Source organism: Sander lucioperca, chromosome 11, assembly GCF_008315115.2.
Source record: "Sander lucioperca isolate FBNREF2018 chromosome 11, SLUC_FBN_1.2, whole genome shotgun sequence".
NCBI classification, from domain to species: Eukaryota; Metazoa; Chordata; class Actinopteri; order Perciformes; family Percidae; genus Sander; species Sander lucioperca.
The window spans coordinates 12356499-12382529 of record NC_050183.1 but is presented as its reverse complement, the minus strand read 5'-3'; the positions used below and the strand labels follow the sequence as shown (position 1 = coordinate 12382529).

Here is a 26031-nt window from a genome sequence, read left to right as displayed (position 1 = left end):
ACCATTGCCTAAATACAATTGTCAAACTCCTAATTTTAAATCAGGAACTATCTCAACGAAAAAGGAAACAAGATTACAAATCTGTCCAGGCATCCGACGCCAGCTTTCAGTACTTGACAGTTTTGGATACTTGTTGCTACAGATACATTTCAGTCACTACAAAAAGGTATTGAGTTTACCCAGCCCTACACATTTTTTTTTATCACTGATCCCCCTTTTTTAAGGGTTTGGTATCAGTAAACTCTTATGTGAGGAGATGTTTGCTATCTGCTTCTACCCTTCTAGATTTAGAGTCCCAGTCCTCATCTTTATACCCAGTACTGCTTCTAGCTAATAAAGTAACTGTAAAGTTGAACTAATCTTCACTTTGCAGACCCCCCACCATCCTGTAACCCATTTAAGGAACTGAGATGGCACCAATGGGTGCATCAGGCTGCTCTTCTAGTCATCAGCTCAGGTTATCTTGACCAAGTGTGGAAAGGAGCGCTCATCCGCTGACAGCCCACTGCTCCACTGCATCACTTTCCAGCAGTACTCACAGGGAGCACAGAGGCAGTCTCTGCACCCGCACACAGGAAAACAACCCTGGCTCGGCAGCTGAGGCTCTCTACCCGGGATAATATTGTGTTCTGTTCTAAAAATAGCCTTAATTGCAATTCTTGCAACAAGACAACTATACATGTGGCCTATCCTGATCCCTTATCAGTGTCATGGATTGTAAACAGAAATCATGGTTGTTATTTGTTATTGTTATAAAAGGTAGATAATACTATAATGTTAGGACTCCCTAAATAGTAATATACTGTAGGGACAGCACTGGGGTATAAACCACACCACACATACAACGGTACCAGATTATGGCAATATTATTGTGAGAAGGGCAGCCTTTATGGCTTAACCATCATTAAAATGACAAAAAAACATGCACCTGCTCTATCCAATAGCACGGCAACTGACTGAGGCAGCAACGTGGAAATAGACAGTGGCAGTCTGTAGTGGTCTATAGTCAGGCTACAATAGTTTAGAAATCCGTGGATGGCATCATGAAGTTAATACACATTTGGTTACCTGGCAGATCTCATAATACAGAACTTAACGGAAACACAACAGTCAATCGTAGCCTACAAGCAGCCTATAAAGATGCTGTGGGAGGGGGACTATTGCAGCAATTACTACAAGTAGGCTATCCCTAGGGATTACTGTGGAAATAGGTTTGTTATAACAGGAGGTAACCAAGAATAAGGTCAAAACCAGACTATGCCGAAATGTAGCCATTTTCCTAGTAGGCTATCAATGGTTCATTAAAAACACATCAAAACACAAAAAGCAGCTGCAATAGAAACATGCAATACAAGTCAAAGCCATCGCAGGCCTTTAGTCTAATCAAGTGGTAATTTTGGGACGCTCTCGTGGAGACAAAAGAACAGTGCCGCGAGGTGATGATGGTGCGGTGCTCGTCTCGTTTCCCAACATCACGTCCACCTGTCCTCTCTTCCTTTATGTTTCCTAAACCGCATCGTCCAAAGCGAAAGAGGCACACTCGACTCACCCAGTACACCGGAGGAGGTTTGTGAAGGGGCAGCGCCCGGCTCTGGCCTCTCTGCGTCTCCCTGCTGCGCTCGGTGTCGGTGCCGGGAGCTCTCGGTGCCTTCGCCGGCAGTGGCTGCGCCACTGGCGGCCGCCGCGGCTGCAGCGCCTGTCGCTGCCGTCCCCGGGTCGGGCATGCTCTCTATCAGCGAGGAGCGACGGAAGATACAGATATTCTCCGGGAAATTGTACAACGGTATCGCATCTCAAGAGAAGGGCAAAGCATGGGGGTATCGCGGCGGCCGTCGAGGGTCCGAGTGAAGGGTTAAATGAGTGTGAAAGTGAAGTGAAGGTTGTCGGTGCAGCGGCGGATCATCCTGGTGGTACTCTGGAGCAGGATGCGCGGATAGATGGAGAGCGCTCCTCCGACTATAGAGGAGGGACAAAGAGAGGGAGGGCGGGGGTACGGGGGCTGGGTGACACACACACACACACACACACACACACACACACACACACACACACACACACACACACACACACACACACACACACACACATAAAAACGCATACACACACCTTGCAACAATTCACAATAGTAGCCTCATGATTATGAGTATTGTCCCAGATTGTCTCAGCAGAATTGTAAAAGGGATTCCTTCATACGAAATAAAAAACACAAAGTCAGGTTATGGCCTAGCTATTATTACAAACTTAATTTATGCACAGCTCACTTTAAGACTTTAAAATAAAAAAATGTAAGAACATAATAGTGATTTTTTTTTTTTTTCATAATGCATGTCTGCAGCGTTGTCCATGAGCAATTTATATTTATCGCCCTGCAGTGACCTCTGCCAGCAGCCAGGCTTCAAATTGGTGCCAGAAATAGAATCCGCTTGGCTTCATTGAGGCAAAACCCAGACAAACCAAATGCACGCCTTATATTAATAATACTACTTTTGAGAATACCAATATTGTTGTCTTTTACAGATGTATGTAGCCTACCCACAATCATTGTAAACACAATAATCTTTTCATCAGCAGGTCTCTCATGGCAGGTGGTTTCTGCAGTTCAGCAGGTACACTATTGCTCCTCTGTGAGTGTGAATGCACTAACCTGTCCTGGAAGATTAAATAGGCTATATGACTTATTTATTAATGCAAAAAATATCTTCATAGATTACATTTTTAGTGACACTCAGGTGTAGGGACATGTAGCCTATGTCTCTTCACTTTAGTCCACTGGATACTCTAAAATAGACCTACTGTGTATGCAGCAGCTGTATAATAGTCATTTCATCAAACATGTCTGCTCACAGTTGCCTTATGTCTTTCAAAATGAGCAAACAATAGTCGACCTAAGGCCTACACCCAAACACATCCTTCAAAACAAACAGTGATGGTGCAGACAGTTGGTTTGTCTGGTAAAATTTATATTTTGGACACAGTGTGTGTATGTGTGTGTGTGTGTGTGTGTGTGTGTGTGTGTGTGTGTGTGTGTAAGGAGGGTGGAGGTCATTTGAACAAAGACAACTTGGTCATTTTTAATGAGATTTATGGTCTGATTGTCCTTTTGGTTGGAAGAGACAAAGATGTTTGTGTATTGATGGTGCTCAACAGCTGTGTGGCGGCAGCTGTCATGCTTTGCGCACACACAAAGCAGCCTATAAATTATTGAGATCTCAGGTTAAAGATTGTTCCACGGGCCTCAAGCCATGTCTCTTTAGCATGCACACAATCTATCTCCTTGGCTAGCTCTCCTGGATGCCGTGTACAGCCAAGCAAGCAGGCAGGCAGCCCTCCCCCTCGAAAAAGCTCAGAGCTCAGAAGTAACTCGTCTTCGAGCATTCTGCTTACTCACCACCCTCTGAGCTGACAGCTGCAAGGAGCTGCAGTGGGGCATACGCACTCACGCACACACACACACACACACACACACACACACACACACACACACACACACACCAGTGCATTTACTCTGTTTATATTCTGTGATATGCACAATGTATGTAGGCCATGACGGACTAGACCACACCACCAACCATTTTTGGTATAAGACAAAGACAAAAATACAATGAGTGGTAATTTAACTCTGTGAAAACGATCCTGACTACAAAGAATATGAGTTAACGCGTACAGTTTATTAGATACATCTAGCCAAAGCTAAATCCTACCTTCATAAAGGTTACAATGTTCAGTTTCTGTTGAAACTGTTTAAGAGAGGAGCTGGTTTAACATGGTCATTTTAGAGACTGTGGTGCTGTTGGTTTGTTATTATTACTGTAAACTGAGAGGTGTTTTTTAAATATTCCTTCTACTTTTATTTATTTATATGTGATGGGCAAAATATCAAAAACCAGAGTCTTTACTGAAGACAAAAAAAACCACAAATACACTTTGTTGTATTTAGACAGACAATTTTGTCTTTGAAGAAGCACATTTTTTGTCATGTTTGTGCCTTTTTTGTCCTAACATACTCATTCTTTAATCCATATGGATTTGTCCAATTTTCAAACACTATCATCTGTTTCCCCAGAGAGAGTAACTTTCCATGATCTGTGTCACAGGGTTTTTTCCCACCTATCTGGAACATACTGACACACATTTTTCAGCAGCTAGGTATATGATGCATTTTGGGCACCAACTTAAATGACTGACACAATCATTTAAGTTCTTTTTAGGTAAATCAATAAATAATTATAAAATAATAGTAATAATAAAAACTGAAATGTATAGCCTATTAAAAATAAACAAACCAATTAAAGTCCATTAACATTGTTCAGGGGACTCACCAAACAACTCTTCATAATACAGTAATGCGCACATATTTTTTGGTTGTAGTCCAAATAAATGTATAAATAAGCTAAGTTATATTCTATCAAATAGCCAGTTATATTAGAGGAAGTTGCTCCATGCATGTGGAATTTAGCCTACCCATTACTGTAAAAGTATGAGGTTTAAAAAAAAATGTAATTTTTTTAATGAAGTTATATTGCCCTTTTCCAAAATTGCAACACAATGCATATAGTTATTAAAAATAAATTCATATGACATTTGTATTTGAAAAAATACCTAAATTGATGATTAAATTGAAAATGATTAATCGATTATCAAAATGATAGATAGATAGATAGATAGATAGATAGATAGATAGATAGATAGATAGATAGATAGATAGATAGATAGATAGATAGATAGATGTAACCTACTGTGACTAGCAACGGTTGCTACACGGACCGAATTTAATGACGCACAGTGGGCGGGACTTGACAGGTCCTGAACAAATCAGACTCTAGTATTATCGCTGTTGTGGAAAACCCCGACTAATCACAATCAACAGAGGTAGCAACAATCTCATCGTGGTAGATGTAAGCGGTTAAAGAAGTGAAGCTGCAGCTTGTTAGTGAAGGAGCTTTCACAGAAGACGGTAACAGTTGATGAATTATCAACATTTACTAGCTAACGTAACACTCATAGGTTACTCCGACATTAGCTTCCAGTGTAAAAGGGTAAACATAATGATTGTGTCAAGGACAGAGTATGTTTTACAATGTCAATCTCTAAAAATCAGCCACATGATGAACAGCACCTGAAACGTTTGGTATTAGTGTCTAATTATGCTGCCATGCATTCATCGTGGGATATGGAGAGCTGCTGACCACATACTTAGGACAAGGTTTGTTAACAAAGTTCAACCTCGATTTCTGTATTTTGGCCACTAATTCAGAAATGGTCATACTGAATGTCTTCCAGAAATCTGTGTGTGTGTGTGTATATATACACACACACACACACACACACACACACACACGCACACACAACCGGTCAAAAGTTTGGGGTCACTTGGAAATTTCCATTCCACTCCATTACAGACAGAATACCAGCTGAGATCAGTTGCATTGTTTTTTTAATCAGGGCAGCAGTTTTCAGATTACATTATGTGCTTACATAATTGCAAAAGGGTTCTCAACTGTTGTAGAAGAAGTGGCTGATCTTTAATGCAATATCTACATTGCCCATTATCAGCAACCATTTATCCAATGTTCCAAAGGCACATTCTGTTTACTAATCTGATATCATTTAAAAAGGCTTACTGAGAAAACACTGGAGAGCCCTTTTGCAATTATGTAAGCATAAATAAAGTTTTCACGTGGCCCTAATCCTCTCCTGTAGAATACATCAATAAATACTGCAAAGAAATACTGTATAAAGCTTTATACTTGTCAAAGACTTGATTAAATACATCAAAACCAAATTTATTTTATTCAACTCCTTAGTTTTATATTTTTCATTATCATTTATTTCTTCCCTATTTCCCCTATGCAAGTATATGCAAGTTAGCAAGTTTTGTTGTACACTCCATTTTGATTATTTTTTTAACATTGTTATTTATTGACATTTTCAGTTATATTTTGGACTTGTCTGAAAACATCTTATTACCTTTTGTCAGTTTTGGGTCTCCAGAAAATACAGGGTTGTCTCTCTATATTGAAGAATCTACACAGTATGTCCATGTAGACAAAAAAACAACATATTAGACTAAATATGAAGTTACAGTGTCTGTTACCATTTACCTATTTCCAGCAGAGGAACTCCACCTTGCAGATTCCTGTCCACCTTTAATGGAGTCCCAGTTGGAATAGCTGATGCTGAGACCATCTTTGCATTATCATCAGGCCATGGCAGGTGTGGGGTGGCTGTGGTACGAGCCAGTGGTCCAGCCTCAGCTACAGCTCTGAGGTGTATGACCGGGCTCACACGCAAACTGCCTCCTCCACGCACTGCCTTGTTACGCAGCATCACAGACCCCCAATCCAAAGAAGTGCTGGACCGCGGACTTGTCTTCTGGTTCCCAGGTCTGTTCCCTTGGACCACACACACATTTTATTTCTTCTTCACATTTCTGTGATTTGTAATGTTGATGTAGTATTTGTTTACACAAAATACATTTTGCATCAGGTATTTATTTGTTAAGGGAAAACATGAATGTCAAACATTACCTGTCTCAAGGGAGTTTGCAGTGTCTGCAAGCTGAATTATATACCACTCTGAGTGTAACAGTAATATAAACCAATGCTTAAGTAGTAGTAAATGGGCTAAAACATAAAAAAAACTCTTCTGCAGAAAATGTTTTTTGTCTGGCTTGTTGGATCTTGTGTTGAGAAACCAGCTTATTTGCTAAATATTTATGTCAAGTCCCATCTCTAAACCTCTTTCCCGCCATGTGGAGTCACTAACCTACAAGCTAGAGCTAATCTGTTTTATCTCATCACAGTATTGAGTCTTGTGATTATCTGAAGTTCTATGAGTATCATCCACTTGTAGCCCAAGTTTAATGAAGGTATTCCTAAACATTTAGCTCCTTCTGTGTATTTGAATGCCTAAAGTATATTCAGCTAGAGTTGTTGTCTCATTTGTGTTCATGTCTTCAGCTCCTCACAGTTTCACAGGAGAGGACAGTGTGGAGTTCCACATCCACGGCGGCCCTGCTGTCATTACTGCTGTGTTACAGGCTCTAGGTAACATACAGATGTCATTATGCATATGATATAATATATTAAACAACTTCATATATGCAGTATAACACATGCATACAGTGTCATGGGATGCACCGTCACTTTGCAGGATGTTTATATGTGTTACAGCCTTGACTTCCCAAGCTGTAAGCCTGAATTTTAAACACAGTAACTGGTCGAATCATATGACTGCCCATCACTGTGACTTAAAAGGGAAAAGTGATGCATGCATTCCTATTTCTAAGATACTTATAATATGCGCCTTGACAAGCATGGCAATCCCTCTGTGACTAAAAAGTAATATTTTGCTGCAGTTCTCCCACTGGCCTTCTAGGGGGCAGTATCGTATAAGGTAAAAAGATAATGAAGTTAATTATCTTCAGTTAATGTAAGATGATCACTAATTAGGAAAGCATTACAGTGTTGGACATGATGTTGCTGAATAATTTTTTTTTTTTTTTTTTTAACTAAATAAAAGATAGTGACTATGTTGGTAAGATGATAACCAGCCAGTACAATTTAAAACAGAATATTTTGTTCCAGTTAATGGATCATGACCTCCATTTGCTAAATGATTTGTGTTCACTGATGTCTCCTCCTGATGAGATTTGAAAAATGGTTTAAAAACAAAGGAAACGTGACCTCTTTAACCCGCACAGGTGTGCCTGTTTTCATTCCAAGTGAACCCTGATTGACACATTGACCCTGCGTTTGATCCGCCTCTGTTTGTATGCTGTGTGCATGATGTATGCCCACCTCGTGCCTCATACATTTAATCATGTTTGTATGCTGTGTGTGTTTTTCTCAGGAAGCGTGCCTGGCATGAGGCCTGCTGAAGCTGGAGAGTTCACACGGAGGGCCTTTCAAGCAGGGAAGCTGGGTTTAACAGAGGTAGGTCGAGAAGAGCTTGTAAAAACCCATTGAGACAGATCTATGCAGATTTGCACACCAAGGGCCTTTCAGAGCAATTTTGCAGGGTAAATGTGGAATAAATAGGGTCAGAAATGAACAGGGATTTCAAGTTCATGAAATGTCAACAGTGAAAATGTTCTCTTTTACATATTTGCCCTTGGAACAATTATTTCATTGGGCTGTCAAATAAAGCTACTGGGCTTCTGTAGATGGTCATTTTCTTTAAAAAGCAGCCTTAGGCATTGAAAGAGGGCGCTGGTATCGATTTTCTGTTGACAGTATATAACAGTATATAATGATTCAGATTGAATTTCAGCAGTATACATTAAACTGAGTATTTATTCATCAGTAGGCAATACAAATGTGTTTTTACAATTCAATAAAATTCATTGAGGAAATGATCAAATGCCTCATAAAGTCCCATTAAGGGAACAAAAATCCTTCCTTTGGTAAAAAATATCTTATCCTAGTAATCAATGTTATAATAAGATAAGATGAGAGCAATGAGGACTGAGAACAATTTGTCTTGGACGTTATAGCTGCAGCAAGAAGAACTTTAATGCTGTCTTAACAGTAGCAGGGAACTGTGGCAGTATACTGTACATCTTACAGCACCACATGCTTATAAACCATGTAATCTGTTCTGTAGATAGCACATCATACACATAATTGGGGGGGAAATGCTTGAGTCATACAGTTAGTCAGAATGAAAACATAAGTGCAAGAAATAGATAAAATGATAATGCTCCTTTCAGGTGGAGGGGCTCGGAGATCTGATCCATGCTGAGACAGAGGCTCAGAGGAGACAGGCTCTGAGGCAGATGTCAGGAGAGCTGGGACGCCTCTATCAGGACTGGACCCACAAACTCAAACGGGTAGGTCGGTACAGATACTGGTGGTGTAGACAGCAGTTTCCAACATCCGTCATAGGTAGGGCGATGTACAGTACAAACAGGTTTTTCCATCAGGACCGGAGCCCTGGGCTTATAAGGTGTAGGTGGTGTACTGTATGTGTGGCAGGAACTGAAGGTGTAGTCTGGTCTCAAATCAGTCCTAAACACTATTTTTTTTACATTTTGAATTCATCTTAGTCTCCGATGCTACAAGGTGTGAAGTTCACTTTTTCCTGCCTACTATATATAATACAAAAATAAAGTTGTATTGATGTTCGGAGTACTTTTTTCCACTCTATAAACAATGAACTGGATTATTCTGTACTGCAGAAAGCTGTGTGTGTAATGATCCTCCAGTTTCTACACAAAGATCAGTTTGGATGTTGGAAGATTGTACATGTCTGTTTCTCAAACACTGTGCTGTTGGTCTCGACCTGAAATCAGACTTGATTTGCTGGTGGTCTTCAACAAGACTTGATCAAACCAGACCCAGTTTTAAAAGTGACAGGTGAACAGAGGGCCTTTTGAAATTCTGTTGTTCTGTCTAATTCTGAGTTAGCTTGACAGCAGAAACAAGCCTCCTGGAGTTCTCCCTGTAGAAAGTTTGTCCATGGTCGTGTCTGACATTTCTCTGAAAACAGTGTTTTGGAAAGAACCCGTCTGTACTGTGCTGTAGGTCAGGCCTCAGTAGTTTCACACCCAAACAATGCTTTCTTTTCTTTTTTTGTATTACCACAGCTGCTTTTCCAACACATTGTTGATGGATTAACTAATGGGAATCTGAGGCTTCCTGTTTTCATGTTGCTGTAGCACGTGTAGTATAATACTGAGAATCAAAATACTAATCTGTATGGTACATGTGTATATTTACATTCCATTGTTAACAGGGTTGGGGGGGGGGACACACAGAACAATGCAAATTAAATGGAATAGATTGGAATTAAATTCACTTTAAGGAGGGGGAACCCCCATGGAGTTAAGATAACACATTGCTAAATTATTGACGCCTATTTTTGCAGGTTTACACATTTCCTCTCTGTTTAGAAAAGCTTTGTGAATAAAAAACACGTAATCCTGCACCATCAGTGAGTCAGTTCAGAGAACTCAATGAGCTGTTAATTTGGACTTTCCTGTGGAAAGCCACTTGTACATGTTCAATGTCACATTTCTATTTTTGACTTTCTCAGAGCAAGATGTTTTTTTTTAAAGCACCTACTTTATTGTAATGTGCTGTTGTTCCATCTTCACTCAAGTGACACCCATGTCATGTTTTTTTCCATCTCAGAGCATCTAGTTTTGTATTGTTTTGGATGGATTGAAGATGAATTAAACCAAGCACAGCTGCTGTATGTCTTAGGACAGGCACACAATAAAGACATTGATATATTATGTACAGCAGTATTGTTTTTCCTATATATGCAGTTTCCTGTACTGCATAGATAAGAAATGTATGTATATATAAGGGTCAGAAAGTTGAGTCAGTCTTGAAGTCAAGATAAATTAGAGTGAAAGAAAGAATGAGTGCAACTGTAAAATTCACATTGAGGGTTAGTGACCTTGCTGATGTTGAATGCTCCATACAGCTTGTCATATTATTTAAAGCAACACTACGTAACTTTTAGCACGAGCTGTAGTTCCAATGAGACAACCTGTAGGGGGACCGAAGCGGGAAAAGTTACATAGTGCTGCTTTAATTTTTTTCTTTTTTAAATTATTTCTGGGGCTTTTTTCCCTTTATTATATAGTGACAGTGGATGGACACGGAAGGGGGAGAGAGATGGGGGATGACATGCAGCAAAGGGTAGCAGGTCGGATTCGAACCCGCACCGCTCAAGGACTTAGCCTACCCGGGGCGAACACGCTTACTGGGTGAGCTAGAGGCCGCCCCGTGTTGCTTTAATGATCACACCAGGACACATGGTTAGAGGTGTTTAGTACAAATTAATCTTTACAGTAACAACAAAAGTCTTTGAACTGAACTGGCGACTCTGAATCACTTTGGTCATTGAACGCATCAGTAGCTTTTAGTAATGGATCTCCTCACTGGTGACAGAGCAATGTTGTCAGCTCAACTGTTGATACACAGTATGTTACTTCCTAGTTGAAAGAATATTAAAAGATGGTGACAGCCAGAGAAATAACGATAATCTGATAAGCCAGTTATTAAAGTAAATAAGTGGCTACTGAGCTATTTCCCTTATGTGCTGCTGTGCTTTAAAGCAGGTCTCTTTAACGTTTTTTAAGCCAAGGACCCCTCAACTTAAAGAGAGATGCATCAGGGACCCCCTACTACATACAGAATATTGTGAACATTGAGTTGCATATTAAACTGGGCCTACAATAACATGTAGGGCAGCCTAAAGCCTTTACACACAACTTTTTTGTACATAGAATACTAGCTATTAAAATAGCCTAATAATTTTTACAGGCCCACCTGTATTGACTCTGAGGACCCCCTAGGGGCCCTGGACCCCCTGTCGAATATCCCTGCTATAAAGGATAGTTTTGTACTAAACTGAATGAGGGTAGAGAGAGAGGTATGATGTGCAATAAAGGTCCCGTTTTTGTGGTATGCCGCTCAAAAATTGGATCAGGATGGCCCGTACTGAAGTGTGTTTGAACTGTGATGCACACACTTAGGTTAGTAAACAACATCATCAGTGAGTACGAATCTCAGTCAGTTAAGTGATTTTGTGATTTCTACCTCTACACATCTGTACACCACATACAAACACTTACAAAAGGTTTAGAAACTTCATGCAGTTGAACTTTTCTGGGGGAGAGGGTTAAGTTTTTTTCTTTGAAGTCATCCAAAACCCTGTCTGTATTTTGTGTTACCTTTCTACATATAAGTTGTTTGGTAAAGACACCTAACTTGTAGTACTGGTTGTAGTTTTACGTTCACTAATAAGGCTTCCGATGGTGGCATGAGTTTTCCTTTTACATCTTGTAGGTGATTCAGAGCAGCAGGTCACTGACCGCCGATAAACTCAACTGAATGGATGCAGGCCACATGCTCCTCCACAGTGAACTGTTTTGAAGAATATATAGACCAATGATCTTTTAACACTTTGGCACCATATCTGACCAACCGGTCTAGGTGATCTCCCTGGAGGAACTCTGTTAAGCTGCTTGTCGGCAGCTTTCTCAGGACAGTTCCAAGAAGCAATTTCGAACGTGCCTTTATTTTGGAATCATCATCATCTTCATCTGTATGAAGCGAGGGGTCAAACCCTCATTTTCTACCGACACAATGCAGTTTTTTTAACCATTGGCTTCCCACTTTTGTGACTGGTTTAGCGTATGGGAATCTGATGCTTCCTGTTTTTATGCAGCCTTACTACTATTGTGTTTATGCTCTTCATGTCAATCAAGATACTGATCGCTGCGGTCAGTATCTTGTCAGTACCCCGTATTCTACGCAGTTTCAAATTAATTAAAAACAAAAAAGTGGCAATGATGTAAAGTAGCAACATGACTTGAATTTACTGCACGTGATTTGAGATTAGTCCTGGAAAAACACCAGAGGAAGCCATTTGAATTTAAACTGTTAGTGTCTAATGTTTGAATACATACGCTGTATAAATGTATTGGTTAACACTGTTACAAAATATTCTTTGCATTTTGGACTGTTGTCACCTTGGGCTCTGGGAAATTATGATTTTTCACTATTTTATGACATTTTAAATAATTAAGCAATTAACCAAAAAAATAATCAACAGATTAATCAACAATGAAAAGTTATTTAGTTAGTTTTAGCACTCAATCAAAGTGGCTTCATTACAACACCACACAACATCCTCTATGCTATGAGGAAAAAATAAAAGTGAGAGTGCAGTCAGTAGTATTTCCCTTTTTACTTGTTTGTTCAGGGGGTCCAAGGTGTTAATTTCACACACTAATTCAGCCTCTTCCATCTCTCCTCTCGGCTTTGTGTGTCGTACAGTGTCTGGCTCATGTTGAGGCCTTCATAGACTTCAGTGAGGATGAGCTCATTGAAGATGGGGTCTTAAACCAAGGTATGTGTACACTTTGTCCTTTTTACTGAAAAAAAATAAGTCATCCCATGGGCTTTCAGGAGCTCTGTTTCTCTCTGAGGAGAGAGGAGTCTGGCTGGTTTAAAGCCTGGGAACAATTGTTTGTTTTGGTGGCACGGAATGTGGGCTCACGCCTCAGAGTGGCAAATAATAATAGACTAATTTCCCAAAATTGACAACCTAGCATAAATACTTACCATTGCCACCTAAAGACATACAGCAATTTTTTTTCTCTCAAGTCATCCCAAGTTGGATGAATTAATGTCCTTGAGTCAATCAAGATTCTCAAGTTTAAATGTCTTCCCCTTTAAACAAAAATTAGGTATTGTTGATGCATTGTATTGTCAAAAGCATTTTTCCGCTTTTTAGTCACATGCGGAAAGAGACAGGTCCACGACCAATTTTTCATCCAGACGAACGGTGTCCTTCAAAGGACAGAAATTCCCTTCACAAGGCCACGAAAGTGAAGTTAAATATGAAACCTTCGTCATGTTCTGTTCCCTCCTCTCTCTTTATCTCCCTCTCAACCCCCACAGTGGACAGATCGGTGTGTGATCTGCAAGCGGAGATTGTGCGCCACCTAAAGGATGAGAGGAGGGGTGAGCGGCTACGCAGTGGAGTCCAGGTGGTCATCGCAGGAGCCACAAATGCAGGGAAAAGTAGCCTCCTTAATACACTCTGTAAGAGAACCAAGAAAACCGATACACACACACACACACACACACACACACACCCCGTAAAGGGAATAATATTAAATATGACTTACTATCTTCTAAATACAGACCTTACTGTTGAATCATACCGCTGTCAGCCATGGTTTGGGAGGAAAAGAAGGCAACATCTGTCACACTATAAGCAGCATGGACTGACAGGATTTTGTGCAGTCTGATTTTGAAATCAAGCAGTATGACAGTAGTTATTTGGGTTGGCGTTATATAAAGTGACCCTCAACTCCAACAACCTGGGTTCAGTTTCAAATACTGAAAATCATTTATTAATTGATATTTCATCAGAAGCCATTCTTCTTTTTCCAGAATCTAGCAAATGATTCGAAGAACGTAGCAAAAGTTGTTGACAAAACAATCTTTCTACAAGGTCCATTAGTATCTGTCCTGGAGCTTTTGATCAAATCACACAACCTTCCTCAGCAGATGGAGTTTGCCCAGTTGTCATGAAATTGCAGATGATCATATTTCCATTTTTTTTTTAGCACTTTTGTGTCATATTGATGAAAAACCCAGCTACTAAACTACTAATGGATCTTGTGGTTAGGTTGTTTTTTCAGCTGCTGTTTCCAAGGTGTTTTGTTTTCCTGTTACTGTTAGAGGAACGTTTTCATTTGAAAGACAGGAAGGTCAAAGAAATCTATCCAATTTGTGGTACATATTATAATAATCTCTTCATAGTACAGGTACGTTCATAGTACAGTATAGTTCACACCATCTGTGAACTATGAATTACAATATTTTGACTTGTCAGATTTCATTGCTTCCGATATGGCGTGCATCAGAAGATATTAGAGTCAGTCTGCTGCTTTAAATAGCAATTGATTATGTAGCAATGGTAATGAAGAAATATGCATATAAACATAGAAGTAAACACTCAATAAACAAAATGAAAATTGATGCGCTTCAATTTTCTCATTCTAAATCAGTTCTTCAGTTGTTTATCCATGTTTGGTGTCAGCCTAATGAACCCCTTGTTTATGGCCTAAGGTTGTGTTTGTTTAGTATATTGTATCCTTAAATCATTTAGGATCACTCTATATAAACTTTCCAGAGAGGTGACTTGGCAGGTTCTCCTCATAGCTTCCTAACAGAATAATAGACATATTTATCACACTTCAGATAAAGTCTTGTTATCATTTTCTTCTTCCGATTAGTCTCCCCTGTGGGCTGGGCTCACACCCAGTCAACACAGATAAGTATTGATGAGCTGGCAGCATTATTTGATGTTGGATACATGGGGGTTGTCAGCCAAGTTCTTGAATAAAGGATAACAAAATATCTTTGTTGTGCTTGCACAGTGCAGAACCTTAGTAGGTATAAAGTTTTTTAAATGAGGATGATAAATAGACAACTGATGTAGCAAATGATTGATTATACTAACAAGTATTGTCCATGTAGCCAAAGCCTGATCTATTCACTAGAGTGGTAGAAAATGGTCTCCAACCATTACACTATGTACTCCTGTTTTAGTAATATTCGCAAAAAGCTACAGTGCCTACCTGTTTAAGGAAATCATTTGTAATTTTTTAGTACAAACGGATGGACTTGGAGCTGACACAGACAGAATAAGGAAGTCAGAAGGTTTTTAAGAGTCAGGCTAACACATTGTTAGTTTTGGTCTTTTCATGGGATTTGTTGACATAAGAAAAATATACAATACTCCCAACTTCATCCTTTAACCTTTTATATCCAGGCCAAAGACCTGCAGCCATTGTGTCTCCCATTGCTGGCACTACCAGAGACATAGTAGAGACGGCACTGGACATTGGTGGGTTCCCTGTCCTGTTGAGTGACACAGCCGGCCTCAGGGAGAGCCCAGACCTGGTGGAGAGAGAGGGGGTCCGCCGTGCTCGGGAAAGGTAGGTTGCGGAAGCCCTTTTATTTTAAATATTCCCAAAAAAATTAACACTGGTATTTGGAATTCTACAGGATAGTAACACATGTAGAGTACATGTGTAGTAGCACATATAGAATGCTGCTTCAGCAAAATGTTCACGTGTGTATAATATTACACAAAACAAATTAGCCAGGGGACCAATGGAATATGTCCTTGAAAACAAAGAAAGGAAGAAATCAGTCATTTCTTTCCCCCGTACATCATGCTATATTTTTTGTAATGTCTATTTTACCTCCAGAGTTTATATTATTGCTGAGCCATAGTTATAAATACATGGACAAACACTCTCAGGAGGTTGCGTAATGAAGAACCTCATTTCCTTTTTGTAGAGTATTTATCATCAGAAGGTTCTTCATGTGTGGTGTAGAGAATGGACATATATGGCAATTCACTGACAGCTGCTTCCACTGTTTACACCAGGGAAGAATGGCAGTACTCGTAGCACTCGTCATCACTGCTTTATCATATACAAACAGGCAAACAGACAACCAGACAAATGGGCACACTGGCGCATACACACAATATTAAATCAGCTTTTATTCACAGACACAGTCATGTTTTATCGCATGATTTTGGGTGGGCCTAACAACACACCTTCACACTGATTATTAATTGATTTATATGTGAAAGAAAAGTTTCCAGTGTTTGTACCAAGTTAAAAAAAGCCATGCTTTATATACATTTTAGTGTTTAACTTAGTCAGTGTGTTGCTGACACACCTGACAGTTGACTGAAAGACTTCAATCTAGAGAATTTAAGGACTTCAGCAAATATTTAGTATAAATTGTTTTCATGCCAAAAAAGACACATGTCAATTGTTTCCCTAAGTAGTTGTGTTCTTGTCAGTGGCTAAAGCATCTGACACATCAGTTAGCTGTTACATCACAACATGTAACGCAGGAGTAACCAATATCAATTAAATTTGATAGACATTTCAGGGGACTTGCTGCACCCTTTCCCTCTGATAGAATACTGTAGATCGCTTGGTGACTCATGCCGCAGGAAAATCTGATGGAAAAATATCAATGAAAATGATAAAAATCCTGATCAAGATTTACAGAACACATATTCTATAATTCCTTTGCTGTTTGTTTAAGTTATTTGGGCGACCGGGTGGCTCTATAGGAAGGGTGAGCAGTTTGTGTTCTACCGGGGAACTTTCTGTGCAGGGAGCAGGTCAGAGGCTCATGACCCGGGTCACTACAGGAAGGACGTGCTAAGTACAAGCATCCGCTGGTGCTGCTAACTGCACAGTAGGACCAAAGCACAGGAGTGTTTAAAGTAAATAACATTAAGATGAATTAATAAAAAATATCCTTGCCATTATTTACAGTATTAGTGGGGCATACCGTATTGTTTTCTGAAATAAAACATCAGAGAGGCAAGCCTCTGCTCTGAGGTGTCAGCAGTATACAACCTGGAGCTGCTTCAGTTGCTGGAAGACGCTGAGTATTATAATAGTGTAGTGCAGTTATTTAGCCATAAATCAAAGTATTATTATATAAAAGTATTGGGCATATTAAAACTTAAATTTGAAAATACTGACAAACATTTGTAATGTAGATATGAAGGCCAAGAAGGTAGAAATATTTGTTTTACCTGGGACAGCTGAATGAGTTTGGAAAACTATCCATAGTCTATAGTGCAGCCTTTTAGGCAGGTGGTCATAATATAACAACAGTAATAACAATTTAAGATATAAATTATAATATCTGCTCTATATCAGTATATATCAGTACACCAATCTCCTGTCTCTAGATTAGTGCCATTTGATATACGGTGTGAATTTAGGATTAAAAAAAAAAAAAAACTCCAAAATTCTTGATCAAATGCTGCTGTGATCATAGGAAAAAATCCTAGCCAAGAGTGGAGGGTGCTTTCTTTTTTCCAGAGTGGAACAGGCAGATCTGACCCTGGTGGTTGTGGACTGTACTGATCTCCCCTCTGATGCACAGCAAGCTGCAGCCTTCCTTCAGGAACACCTCGGGAGAGTCCTGCCCAACCAGGAGCAGCCTGAGACAGGTATGATATCTAGGCCTCATCTGCTCCTGCTTCACCTGGACTGTCAGTGATGCTTGCAGCTATATTTTCAAGGCACTTAGCCACAATAAAGAAAATATACCACACCAATCGAACATTCTTCAAAAACAGGAAACATTAAATATTTTTTAATTTATTTATTTTATGAAATACTATATATTTTGACATTTTATGACTTTTTTATGACCTTTTAATGATATACCATGCTATGATTTTTTTTCTCAGTTTATGACTTTTTTATGACATACTATGACTGTTTTGTAATGGTTTTCTTTTATGACATACTATATATACTTTGACATTAATTACTTTTTATGACATACTATACTATGACTTTTTGTGATTTCTTTTTTAATGAATTTATTTTATGACAAATACTTTGACTTTTATGACTTTTTCATGAGTTTTTATGATATACTATTCTATGACTTTTTTATAACATAAGGTACAAATCTCTAGGTAAAAGTATGTATGTAGTATTCCAGAAAGCTCAGGCTGGAAATAGAGATTTCAGTCGTCAAGAGTAATCAAATAGAAATGTCTGTGCCTGAGGGAGTAATAGCTGAGTCATTGGTGATTGATCAACATTTGTTCTTCCTTCCTTTCTTACCACAGTATTTCCTGCAGACAGGTTTCTTCTTGTGCTGAATAAAACTGACATGTTGCCTGAGGAGCAGAGGCTGAAGCTGGACAGGGAGTTAAGACGGGTCTCTGGACTCCCTCCTGTTTGTCTGATCTCTTGTCACACTAATGCAGGACTGCAGGACTTCCTCACAGTGCTGCACAGCAGTGTCAAGACTCTGTGAGTTGCTACAATTTGTTTTGTTGTGCCAGAGCAAAGACTGCATGTCTCATTTAAATGTATCAGAAAGATAATTTTTTTCTGTGATGCATTTATACAAACAAATGTATGTCGGCATGGATAATACACATGCACCTGTCATTGATTATACCAGGCTTCCAAAAGTATCTTTGTGTCACCTAAATTTCCTTTGTTCAATTGTGAATAAGAGCTCTCTGTAAGTCCACTACTGCAATGACCTTTGTGGCACTAAAACTATAAAACCTGACATAAACACTATATCCAAATCTTTTTTTCAACATAGGAGGGCTCCTCCTATGTTGACTATTTTCCAATGCAGAAGTCTTTGAAGATGATATCCAGGATCTCCTCTGTCCTTTGGCTCGGGGCTTGATCGGCCAATCTTGTGTTTATGAGGCAACAACTCACCTCTGAGCCACAAGACTTTTTGTAAACTTTTTCGACATACTATCTTGTGACTTTTTTTTTTTTTTTTACATTGGAGGAGCCGGGATTTAATCCGGCAACCTTGTGTTTATGAGGCAACAACCCTACCTCTGAGCCACAAGACTTTTTAAAATCTTTTCTACATACTCTACTATGACATTTTTTTACTTGCTATAGTATGACTTCTTTATGACTTTTACATCATACTATAGGCTACTATCATTTCTTTTGGACATACTATACTATGACTTTTTTTAAACTTTTTTGACATGCTATGACTTTTTCCGACATACTATCTTTTGACTTTTTATGACTTTTTTCGACATTTTATGGCTTTTTTCAACATACCATACTATGACTTTCTATGACTTTTTTTCGACTTACTATACTATGGCTTTTTTATGATTTTTCCAACATACTATCTTTTGACTTTGTTACTTTTTTCGACATACTATACTATGAATTTTTATTACATTTTTTGCGACATACTATGACTCTTTTGAAATACTATACCTTTTTTGTAAACTTTTTTCGACATACTATCCTGTGACTTTCTTTTTTTTACGTTGGAGGAGCCTGGATTTAATCCGGCAACCTTGTGTTTATGAGGCAACAACCCTACCTCTGAGCCACAAGACTTTTTAAAATCTTTTCTACATACTCTACTATGACATTTTTTTACTTACTATAGTATGACTTCTTTATGACTTTTACATCATACTATAGGCTACTATCATTTTTTTTGGACATACTATACTATGACTTTTTTTAAACTTTTTTGAGATACTATGACTTTTTCCGACATACTAAACTATGACTTTTTATGGCTTTTTTCAACATACTATACTATGACTTTCTATGACTTTTTTTCGACTTACTATACTATGGCTTTTTTATGACTTTTCCAACATACTATCTTTTGACTTTTTGTTACTTTTTTCGACATACTATACTATGAATTTTTATGACATTTTTTGCGACATAGTATACTATGACTTTTTTTTGACATACTATACTATGACTTGTTTTAAACTTTTCGGCATACTATACTATGACTTTTTTGACATACTATGACTCTTTTGAAATACTATACCTTTTTGTAAACTTTTTTCGACATACTATCCTGTGACTTTCTTTTTTACATTGGAGCCAACCTTGCGTTTATAAGGCAACAATTCTACCTCTGAGCCACGACTTTTCTTAAACTTTATCGATATACTATACAATTACTTTTTACTCATTACTATGACTTTTTTGTTCAACATGCTATACTATGACTTTTTATGACTTTTTAAGTCAACTTTTTTTTCCCCCCACAAGCTATGCTATGGCTGACATAAACACTATATCCAAATCATTCTATTTTTTATGTGGATGCAGTAACTACCTCCCAGATGTTTTTGTACTGTTTGTATGTTTTTAAGGCTCATTGTTTTCAGTTTTAACTGATTTATACCAAAGACATGTCTTCAGTTTTGTGAAGTAGATCAATTAAACTGATTCATTTACAGCGTGCTTTGCTGTCTGCCGCAGTGTCTTTTTTAATACTACCACAAGATGTCAAATCCTACTCTTTAGATTCAAAAGAAAAATGAAAGGAAAATGCAGAATGTTTGTGCTGCAAATGGTTTTCATCCTTTTTGAAGTACAAAATAATGAGTGTCTGGTTTGTTTTGCTATCTAACTTCCTTTCTAGGTGTGGTGACCCTCTGTCAGGTGCCCCCACCCTGACCCAGGCCCGCCACAGGGCCCACCTGCAGCAGTGTTTTGCGGCCCTGGCTCAGTACCAGCGGTATCGCGACATTGACCTGGCTCTGGCAGCCGAAGGTGTCCGGTTGGCTCTCACCAGCCTGGGCCGGATCACTGGACATGTCGGGGCAGAGGAGATCCTGGATATCATCTTCAAAGACTTCTGCATTGGAAAATAGTCAGTGGACAAAAAGGGCATCACCTTGGCATTATACCAGGCTTCGAGGCACAGCAAGAGTAAAAAGAATACAATTCATGTTCTTGGCTGCAGGGTCACTCTGCTCCCAAGATACAGAAATATTTTTTCTGTTGATGCTTTTTGGCAGACTGAAATAGTTTTAACGTGATGACAGGTGCCTCCGAGGCCCCATCTACTGGACAAGTGTTTGGCAAGTCTTGAGTCGTAATTTTAAAAAAGAAGCTTCTGAACGCCTTGGATTGGTGAAAATTGGACTCTTGGGATTGCAACATAACAGCCAAGATCATTTAAAATAAAGACAGCTGCAGACCTCTTCAAGGCCATGGACTCAAAGTTTGGATGTTTACTTGTACTGCAGGACAATGATGGTTTTTAATTATTATTTGGGAGCGGATTTTGTGTGTGAGAAATGTTATTACTTTACATCTACTTTTTGTGTGAATGCTGATTCAGCAGCATTCACAGTATTGTTATCAGATTCTTCCGTACAATTTTCGGTCGTCTACTACTTCTGCATACTTTTAGCTACAAAAAAACATTCACATATCAAAATGTTCAGCTCGTTAAGGACAGTTGTGCTTGTATTCAACTTATCTCCACCATTTACAGTTTTTTGAAATATTAAGCTTTTTTTTTTTTTACATTAAAAGTTAATGGAGCAATCTTTAAATCCTCTTCCAGCTTCTTCCACTTCTAAATGCTACTCCTTCCAATACTTTTACCTACAGACGTCAGAGCTATTAGAAAATGATTCAGCTTTTTGATATCTTTCACAGTTTTTGTGTTATCACTGTTTAAGTTTAGTGCTTCATTAGGCTTTTTCTGCGTTTTTAAGAGATGCTCTTTGTGGGTGATATCACAGCTACAGGAGAGAGAACTTTGTCTTAAAACTTTATCTTTAACTTTCTTTCACGGCCACAATTCTTACTTCTCATTCTCCATTTATACGTCAAAACGTAGATGTCTACATTCAGCTAATGTGCTCATTTAAGACTTATGACATACACTTGGCTCAGTGAACATCAAAATGACAAGAGCCACAAGCATTCCTTCATTGACAGCCCTTCTTAAACATCGACATTAATGAACACAAGCACAGAGTACCAGTTTTTCAAATCGCTGACATGCCCACATTTTTTTTTACTTTATCCACACAAATTATATATCAATATGTTCGCAAATGCTTTCTGCATACAATATATACGACTTTTTTAATCACTTTTTTCAACTCTACATCTGAGCCATGCTATGCTATTTTTTTTGTCGACATACTATACTATGACTTTTTCCGACATACTATCTTTTGACTTTTTATGACTTTTTTCGACATACTATACTATGACTTCCTATGACTTTTTTATGACTTTTACATCATACTATACTAAGTTTTCGACATACTATACCATGACTTTTTCCGACATACTATATTATGGCTTTTTCGACAAACTGTACTATGACTTTTTTCGACATAACTCATGCTAAACTTTTTCATCATACTATACTTTGATTTTTCTTCGACATACTATGACGTTTTTTTTGTCGACATACTATCTTTTGACTTTTTTTTTTAACTTTTGACATACTATGGCTTTTTTTCAACATAGGAGGAGCCTGGGTTGATCTGCCAATCTTGCGTTTATGAGGCAACAACGACATACTACACTATGACATCTTTTTTACATACTATAGTATGACTTTTTTATGACTTTTTTCGACATGACTTATACTAAACTTTTTCATTATACTATACTATGACTTTTTCCGACATACTATCTTTTGACTTTTTATCACTTTTTTCGACATACTAAACTATGACTTCCTACGACTTTTTTATGACTTTTACATCATAGTATACTATGACTTTTTTTTAAGTTTTCGACATACTATACCATGACTTTTTCCAACATACTATACTATGACTTTTTCGACAAACTGTACTATGGATTTTTTTGACATACTATAGTATAGTTTGACATAACTCATGCTAAACTTTTTCATCATACTAAACTTTGATTTTTCTTCGACATACTATACTATGACGTTTTTTTTGTCAACATACTATCTTTTGACTTTTATGACTTTTTTCAACTTTTTCAAAATACTAGGACTTTTTCAACATACTATACTATGACTCTTTTAAAACTTTTCTATACCTTTTTTTTTTTTTTACTTTTTTCGACATACTATACTATGACTTTTTTTTGACATTGGAGGAGTCTGGGTTTCATCCGCCAGCCTTGTGTTTATGAGGCAACAACTCTACGTCTGAGCCGTACTATACTATGACTATTTCAAAACTTTTTAGACATACAATGTCTTTTTTTCAACATACTATACTTTGACTTTTTTCTTTTTCGACATACAATGACTTTTTATTACTTTTTTTGACATACTATGTTATGACTTTAACACTTTCTCGACATACTATGACTTTTTTTGACATACTATGCTATGACTTTAACACTTTTTCGACATACTATGACTTTCTTTTTTTTAACTTTTGACATACTATGGCTTTTTTTCAACATAGGAGGAGCCGGGGATCGATCGGCCAATCTTGTGTTTATGAGGCAACAACTCACCTCTGAGCCACAAGACTTTTTTAAACTTTTGCGACATACTATACTATGACTTTTTTCGACATACTATACTATGACTTTTTTTTAAACTTTTCGACATACTATACTATGACTTTTTTTAAACTTTTCGACATACTATACTATGACTTTTTTGACATACTATGACTCTTTTGAAATACTATACCTTTTTGTAAACTTTTTCCGACATACTATCCTGTGACTTTATTTTTTACATTGGAGCCAACCTTGCGTTTATAAGGCAACAACTCTACCTCTGAGCCACGACTTTTCTTAAACTTTATCAATATACTATACAATTACTTTTTACTCATTACTATGACTTTTTTGTTCAACATACTATACTATGACTTTTTATGACTTTTTAAGTCAACTTTTTTTTTTCCCCCACAAGCTATGCTATGGCTTTTTTAGACATGCTATACAATTACTTTTTTATCCTTTTTTTAGACATACCATACTATGACTTTTTCATCACTTTTTTTCAACATACTATACCATGATTTTGTTTTACTTTTTTCAACATACTATACTATGACTTTTTTTGACATATTATTCTATGACTTTATCACTTTTTTCTACATACCATACTACGACTGTTTTATCACTTTTTTGCGACATTCTATAATATGACTTTTCTCGACATAGTATAGCAAAATAGTATGTATTTTTCATAACTTTTTTTTACTTTCATGGTGTCACATACCACATTATGTGCTTCACGTATTTATAATAGCTTCATCACATGAAAGAAGTAGCAGAATACCTGTTGTTACAAAGAATTTATTGCTGCACAGTACCTGTCATCACATTAAGTACAAGTATGTATAGGCTCTGATTTATTCCAATGTAAACTACAGTTTGAGTCCAGCTCCAGCCAGAAAGCACATCATAATATACATACAGTACAGCATGTAGTCAGAGTGACCCAGCTCCTCTCTCTGCTCTGTGGGAAAGGGAGGTTTTTAGAGGCGATGCTCATTGTGCCCTTTGTTCCCTTGTCAATCTGGCCTCAATCAAATATTTATGTTCCCTTGTTGAACTCCCCACCCTTCTTCCCCAGTTGGTTTCTTCACTCCCAGTCTCTGACGACAGTTGCCCTGCTGTACACCAGCATAACTGCCCGTCTCGCTGCATTTTTGTCTCTTTCCACTTTGTCTATGCTACCTGACCTTTCCTCTTTCCGCACTGCTCTGTCAGCCTTTTTGTCCTCTTTCATGTGTTCCCTGATTAATTACCACACAGGGGAGTTTAAGCTAAAAGCGGGACTTGCTGTCGTACAAATTAGTGGCAGTAAATGTTGGAGCCCGGATGGTCTTTGAAGTGCCTGTCTGTGTTTTAACAACTGTTAAAATGCATTGGATACAAATTGGAAATATATTCTATATTATTATAGATGATTATAGAAAGTCCACCACTTTGGTCCAGACTGAAATTTCTCAACAATATTATTTGGCTTGCCATATAGTTTCGTACAGACAATCATGGTCTCCAACAGGATGTATCCTAATGACTTTGGTGATGCTCTGTCATTTCCTCTAGTGCCACCAGCAGGTCACATTTCCACTTATCCAGTGACATATCTCTGCATCTACTATCGATTTGCACTGTTTTCTACATACATTCATAGTTTCCAGAGGATGTATTTTAATGTACTTCCTTCTCTAGCACCAGTGCGCCACCTTGATGTTCACATGTGATTTTGAATGAAATATCTCAGTGATTTTTAAGTGAATTAATTAAATGGACACAACTTTAAAGATATGATTCAGACTCTTTTTTAAATTGTGGAACATGACTCAACTAACATTTGTATCATGATTAGGTTCACAGCTGACTAATGTGCGGTACTTTTAGCTTTCAATTTCCTGTAGTTATGATTAATGGCTGTCCTGAGATGCAATGTTGACGTAGCCGGGTCCAGTGCTGTCAGTTCCACGTTATACACATTTGATTTAAAGTCAGTGTGTGTGTGTGTGTGTGTGTGTGTGTGTGTGTGTGTGTGTGTGTGTGTGTGCGTGTGCGCGCGCGTGTGTGTGTGCGCGTGCGCGCGTGAGTTCAGGTCTATACATGGGATTGAAAACACTTCATGTTAAACAAAGGATTTCCTGAGGACAGGAGACAGACTGACTCACCTGTAACATTCACATCCATCAGTGCAGTGAGCCTGGGGGTGTATCCTCATGGGTTATTATGCAACATAGAAGGAATCTTAAATATTTGTTTTCTCTCAATGCCGATGTAATTTTCCATGTACGATGCAAGCTTGCCAAAAAAATCAAACTCAGTTTCTCAGGAATTATAAGATGCAATATGAGTAAGAAAATACAGTAAAGTTGTTGAAATAAACTGTTGCAAATGAATTGCTGCAGTCTTCATGAAAACTCAGTCTGCATATTAACATTATAAATACCTCCGATGTATCTACAAAATCCAAAGTAATCAAATTTCAGTCTAGGAAAGTATGAATTGATAGAGAACCTAGTGGGTAAATGTAATCATAAGGAGCACATATAAAGGTGTTACATAAAGAATAATTTAGAAATAAGGCAAATATTTTTAATTTAAAAAAACCTATTCCATTATTTAAATGTTGTTAAAAGTTGAGGTAACAGATATAGTGAAATTCGAATAGGTCTCCTAAACCTAATATATGCGTACTTTACCCTCAGACACTGTATATGGAA

General features: G+C 38.0%; 2 protein-coding genes and 1 long non-coding RNA gene across 6 annotated transcripts in view; 1 reads left to right on the top strand and 2 right to left on the bottom strand.

The window, feature by feature from the left end:
• The window catches only part of ano8b (anoctamin 8b), a 39555-nt gene extending 37610 nt beyond the window's left edge, over positions 1 to 1945 (bottom strand). The window contains exon 1 of one of the 2 annotated variants that reach the window (XM_031308436.2): positions 1550 to 1945. In XM_031308436.2, coding sequence (XP_031164296.2) covers positions 1550 to 1724 — 175 coding nt within the window. In that variant the 5' untranslated portion in view covers positions 1725 to 1945. The remainder of the gene's footprint in view (positions 1 to 1549) is intronic. The other variant, XM_036007084.1, reaches the window with a different exon arrangement.
• A 2036-nt stretch (positions 1946 to 3981) lies between these two features.
• On the bottom strand, positions 3982 to 18729 carry LOC116056286. The gene is made up of 3 exons (XR_004106538.1): positions 18678 to 18729; positions 15073 to 15074; positions 3982 to 3995 (listed from the first exon to the last, which is right to left on the bottom strand). It is a non-coding gene; the product is annotated as an uncharacterized LOC116056286 (long non-coding RNA).
• On the top strand, positions 4843 to 21299 carry gtpbp3 (GTP binding protein 3, mitochondrial). Of its 3 annotated transcripts, none has more exons than XM_031308471.2 (11): positions 4843 to 5203; positions 6115 to 6383; positions 6960 to 7046; positions 7852 to 7934; positions 8711 to 8830; positions 12795 to 12867; positions 13422 to 13565; positions 15307 to 15472; positions 17402 to 17532; positions 18166 to 18352; positions 20496 to 21299. In XM_031308471.2, exons 1-11 carry the CDS (start codon positions 5145 to 5147, stop codon positions 20725 to 20727), a joined length of 1551 nt encoding a protein of 516 aa, XP_031164331.1. In that variant the 5' UTR covers positions 4843 to 5144; the 3' UTR covers positions 20728 to 21299. The 3 variants fall into 3 exon arrangements, with proteins under 3 accessions (XP_031164331.1, XP_035863444.1, XP_031164330.1); XM_036007551.1 differs by having other exon boundaries at positions 6112 to 6383; positions 18178 to 18352; XM_031308470.2 differs by having other exon boundaries at positions 4844 to 5203; positions 6112 to 6383.
• The last annotated feature ends 4732 nt before the right edge of the window (positions 21300 to 26031 follow it).

Coding starts and splice junctions, on each gene's coding strand:
- gtpbp3 (XM_031308470.2), top strand. CDS start 5,145: ATGCTGCCATGCATTCATCGTGGGATATGGAGAGCTGCTGACCACATA. Junction 12,868..13,421: donor AGATGGGGTCTTAAACCAAG/GTATGTGTACAC, acceptor CAACCCCCACAG/TGGACAGATCGGTGTGTGAT. Junction 15,473..17,401: donor GTCCGCCGTGCTCGGGAAAG/GTAGGTTGCGGA, acceptor TCTTTTTTCCAG/AGTGGAACAGGCAGATCTGA.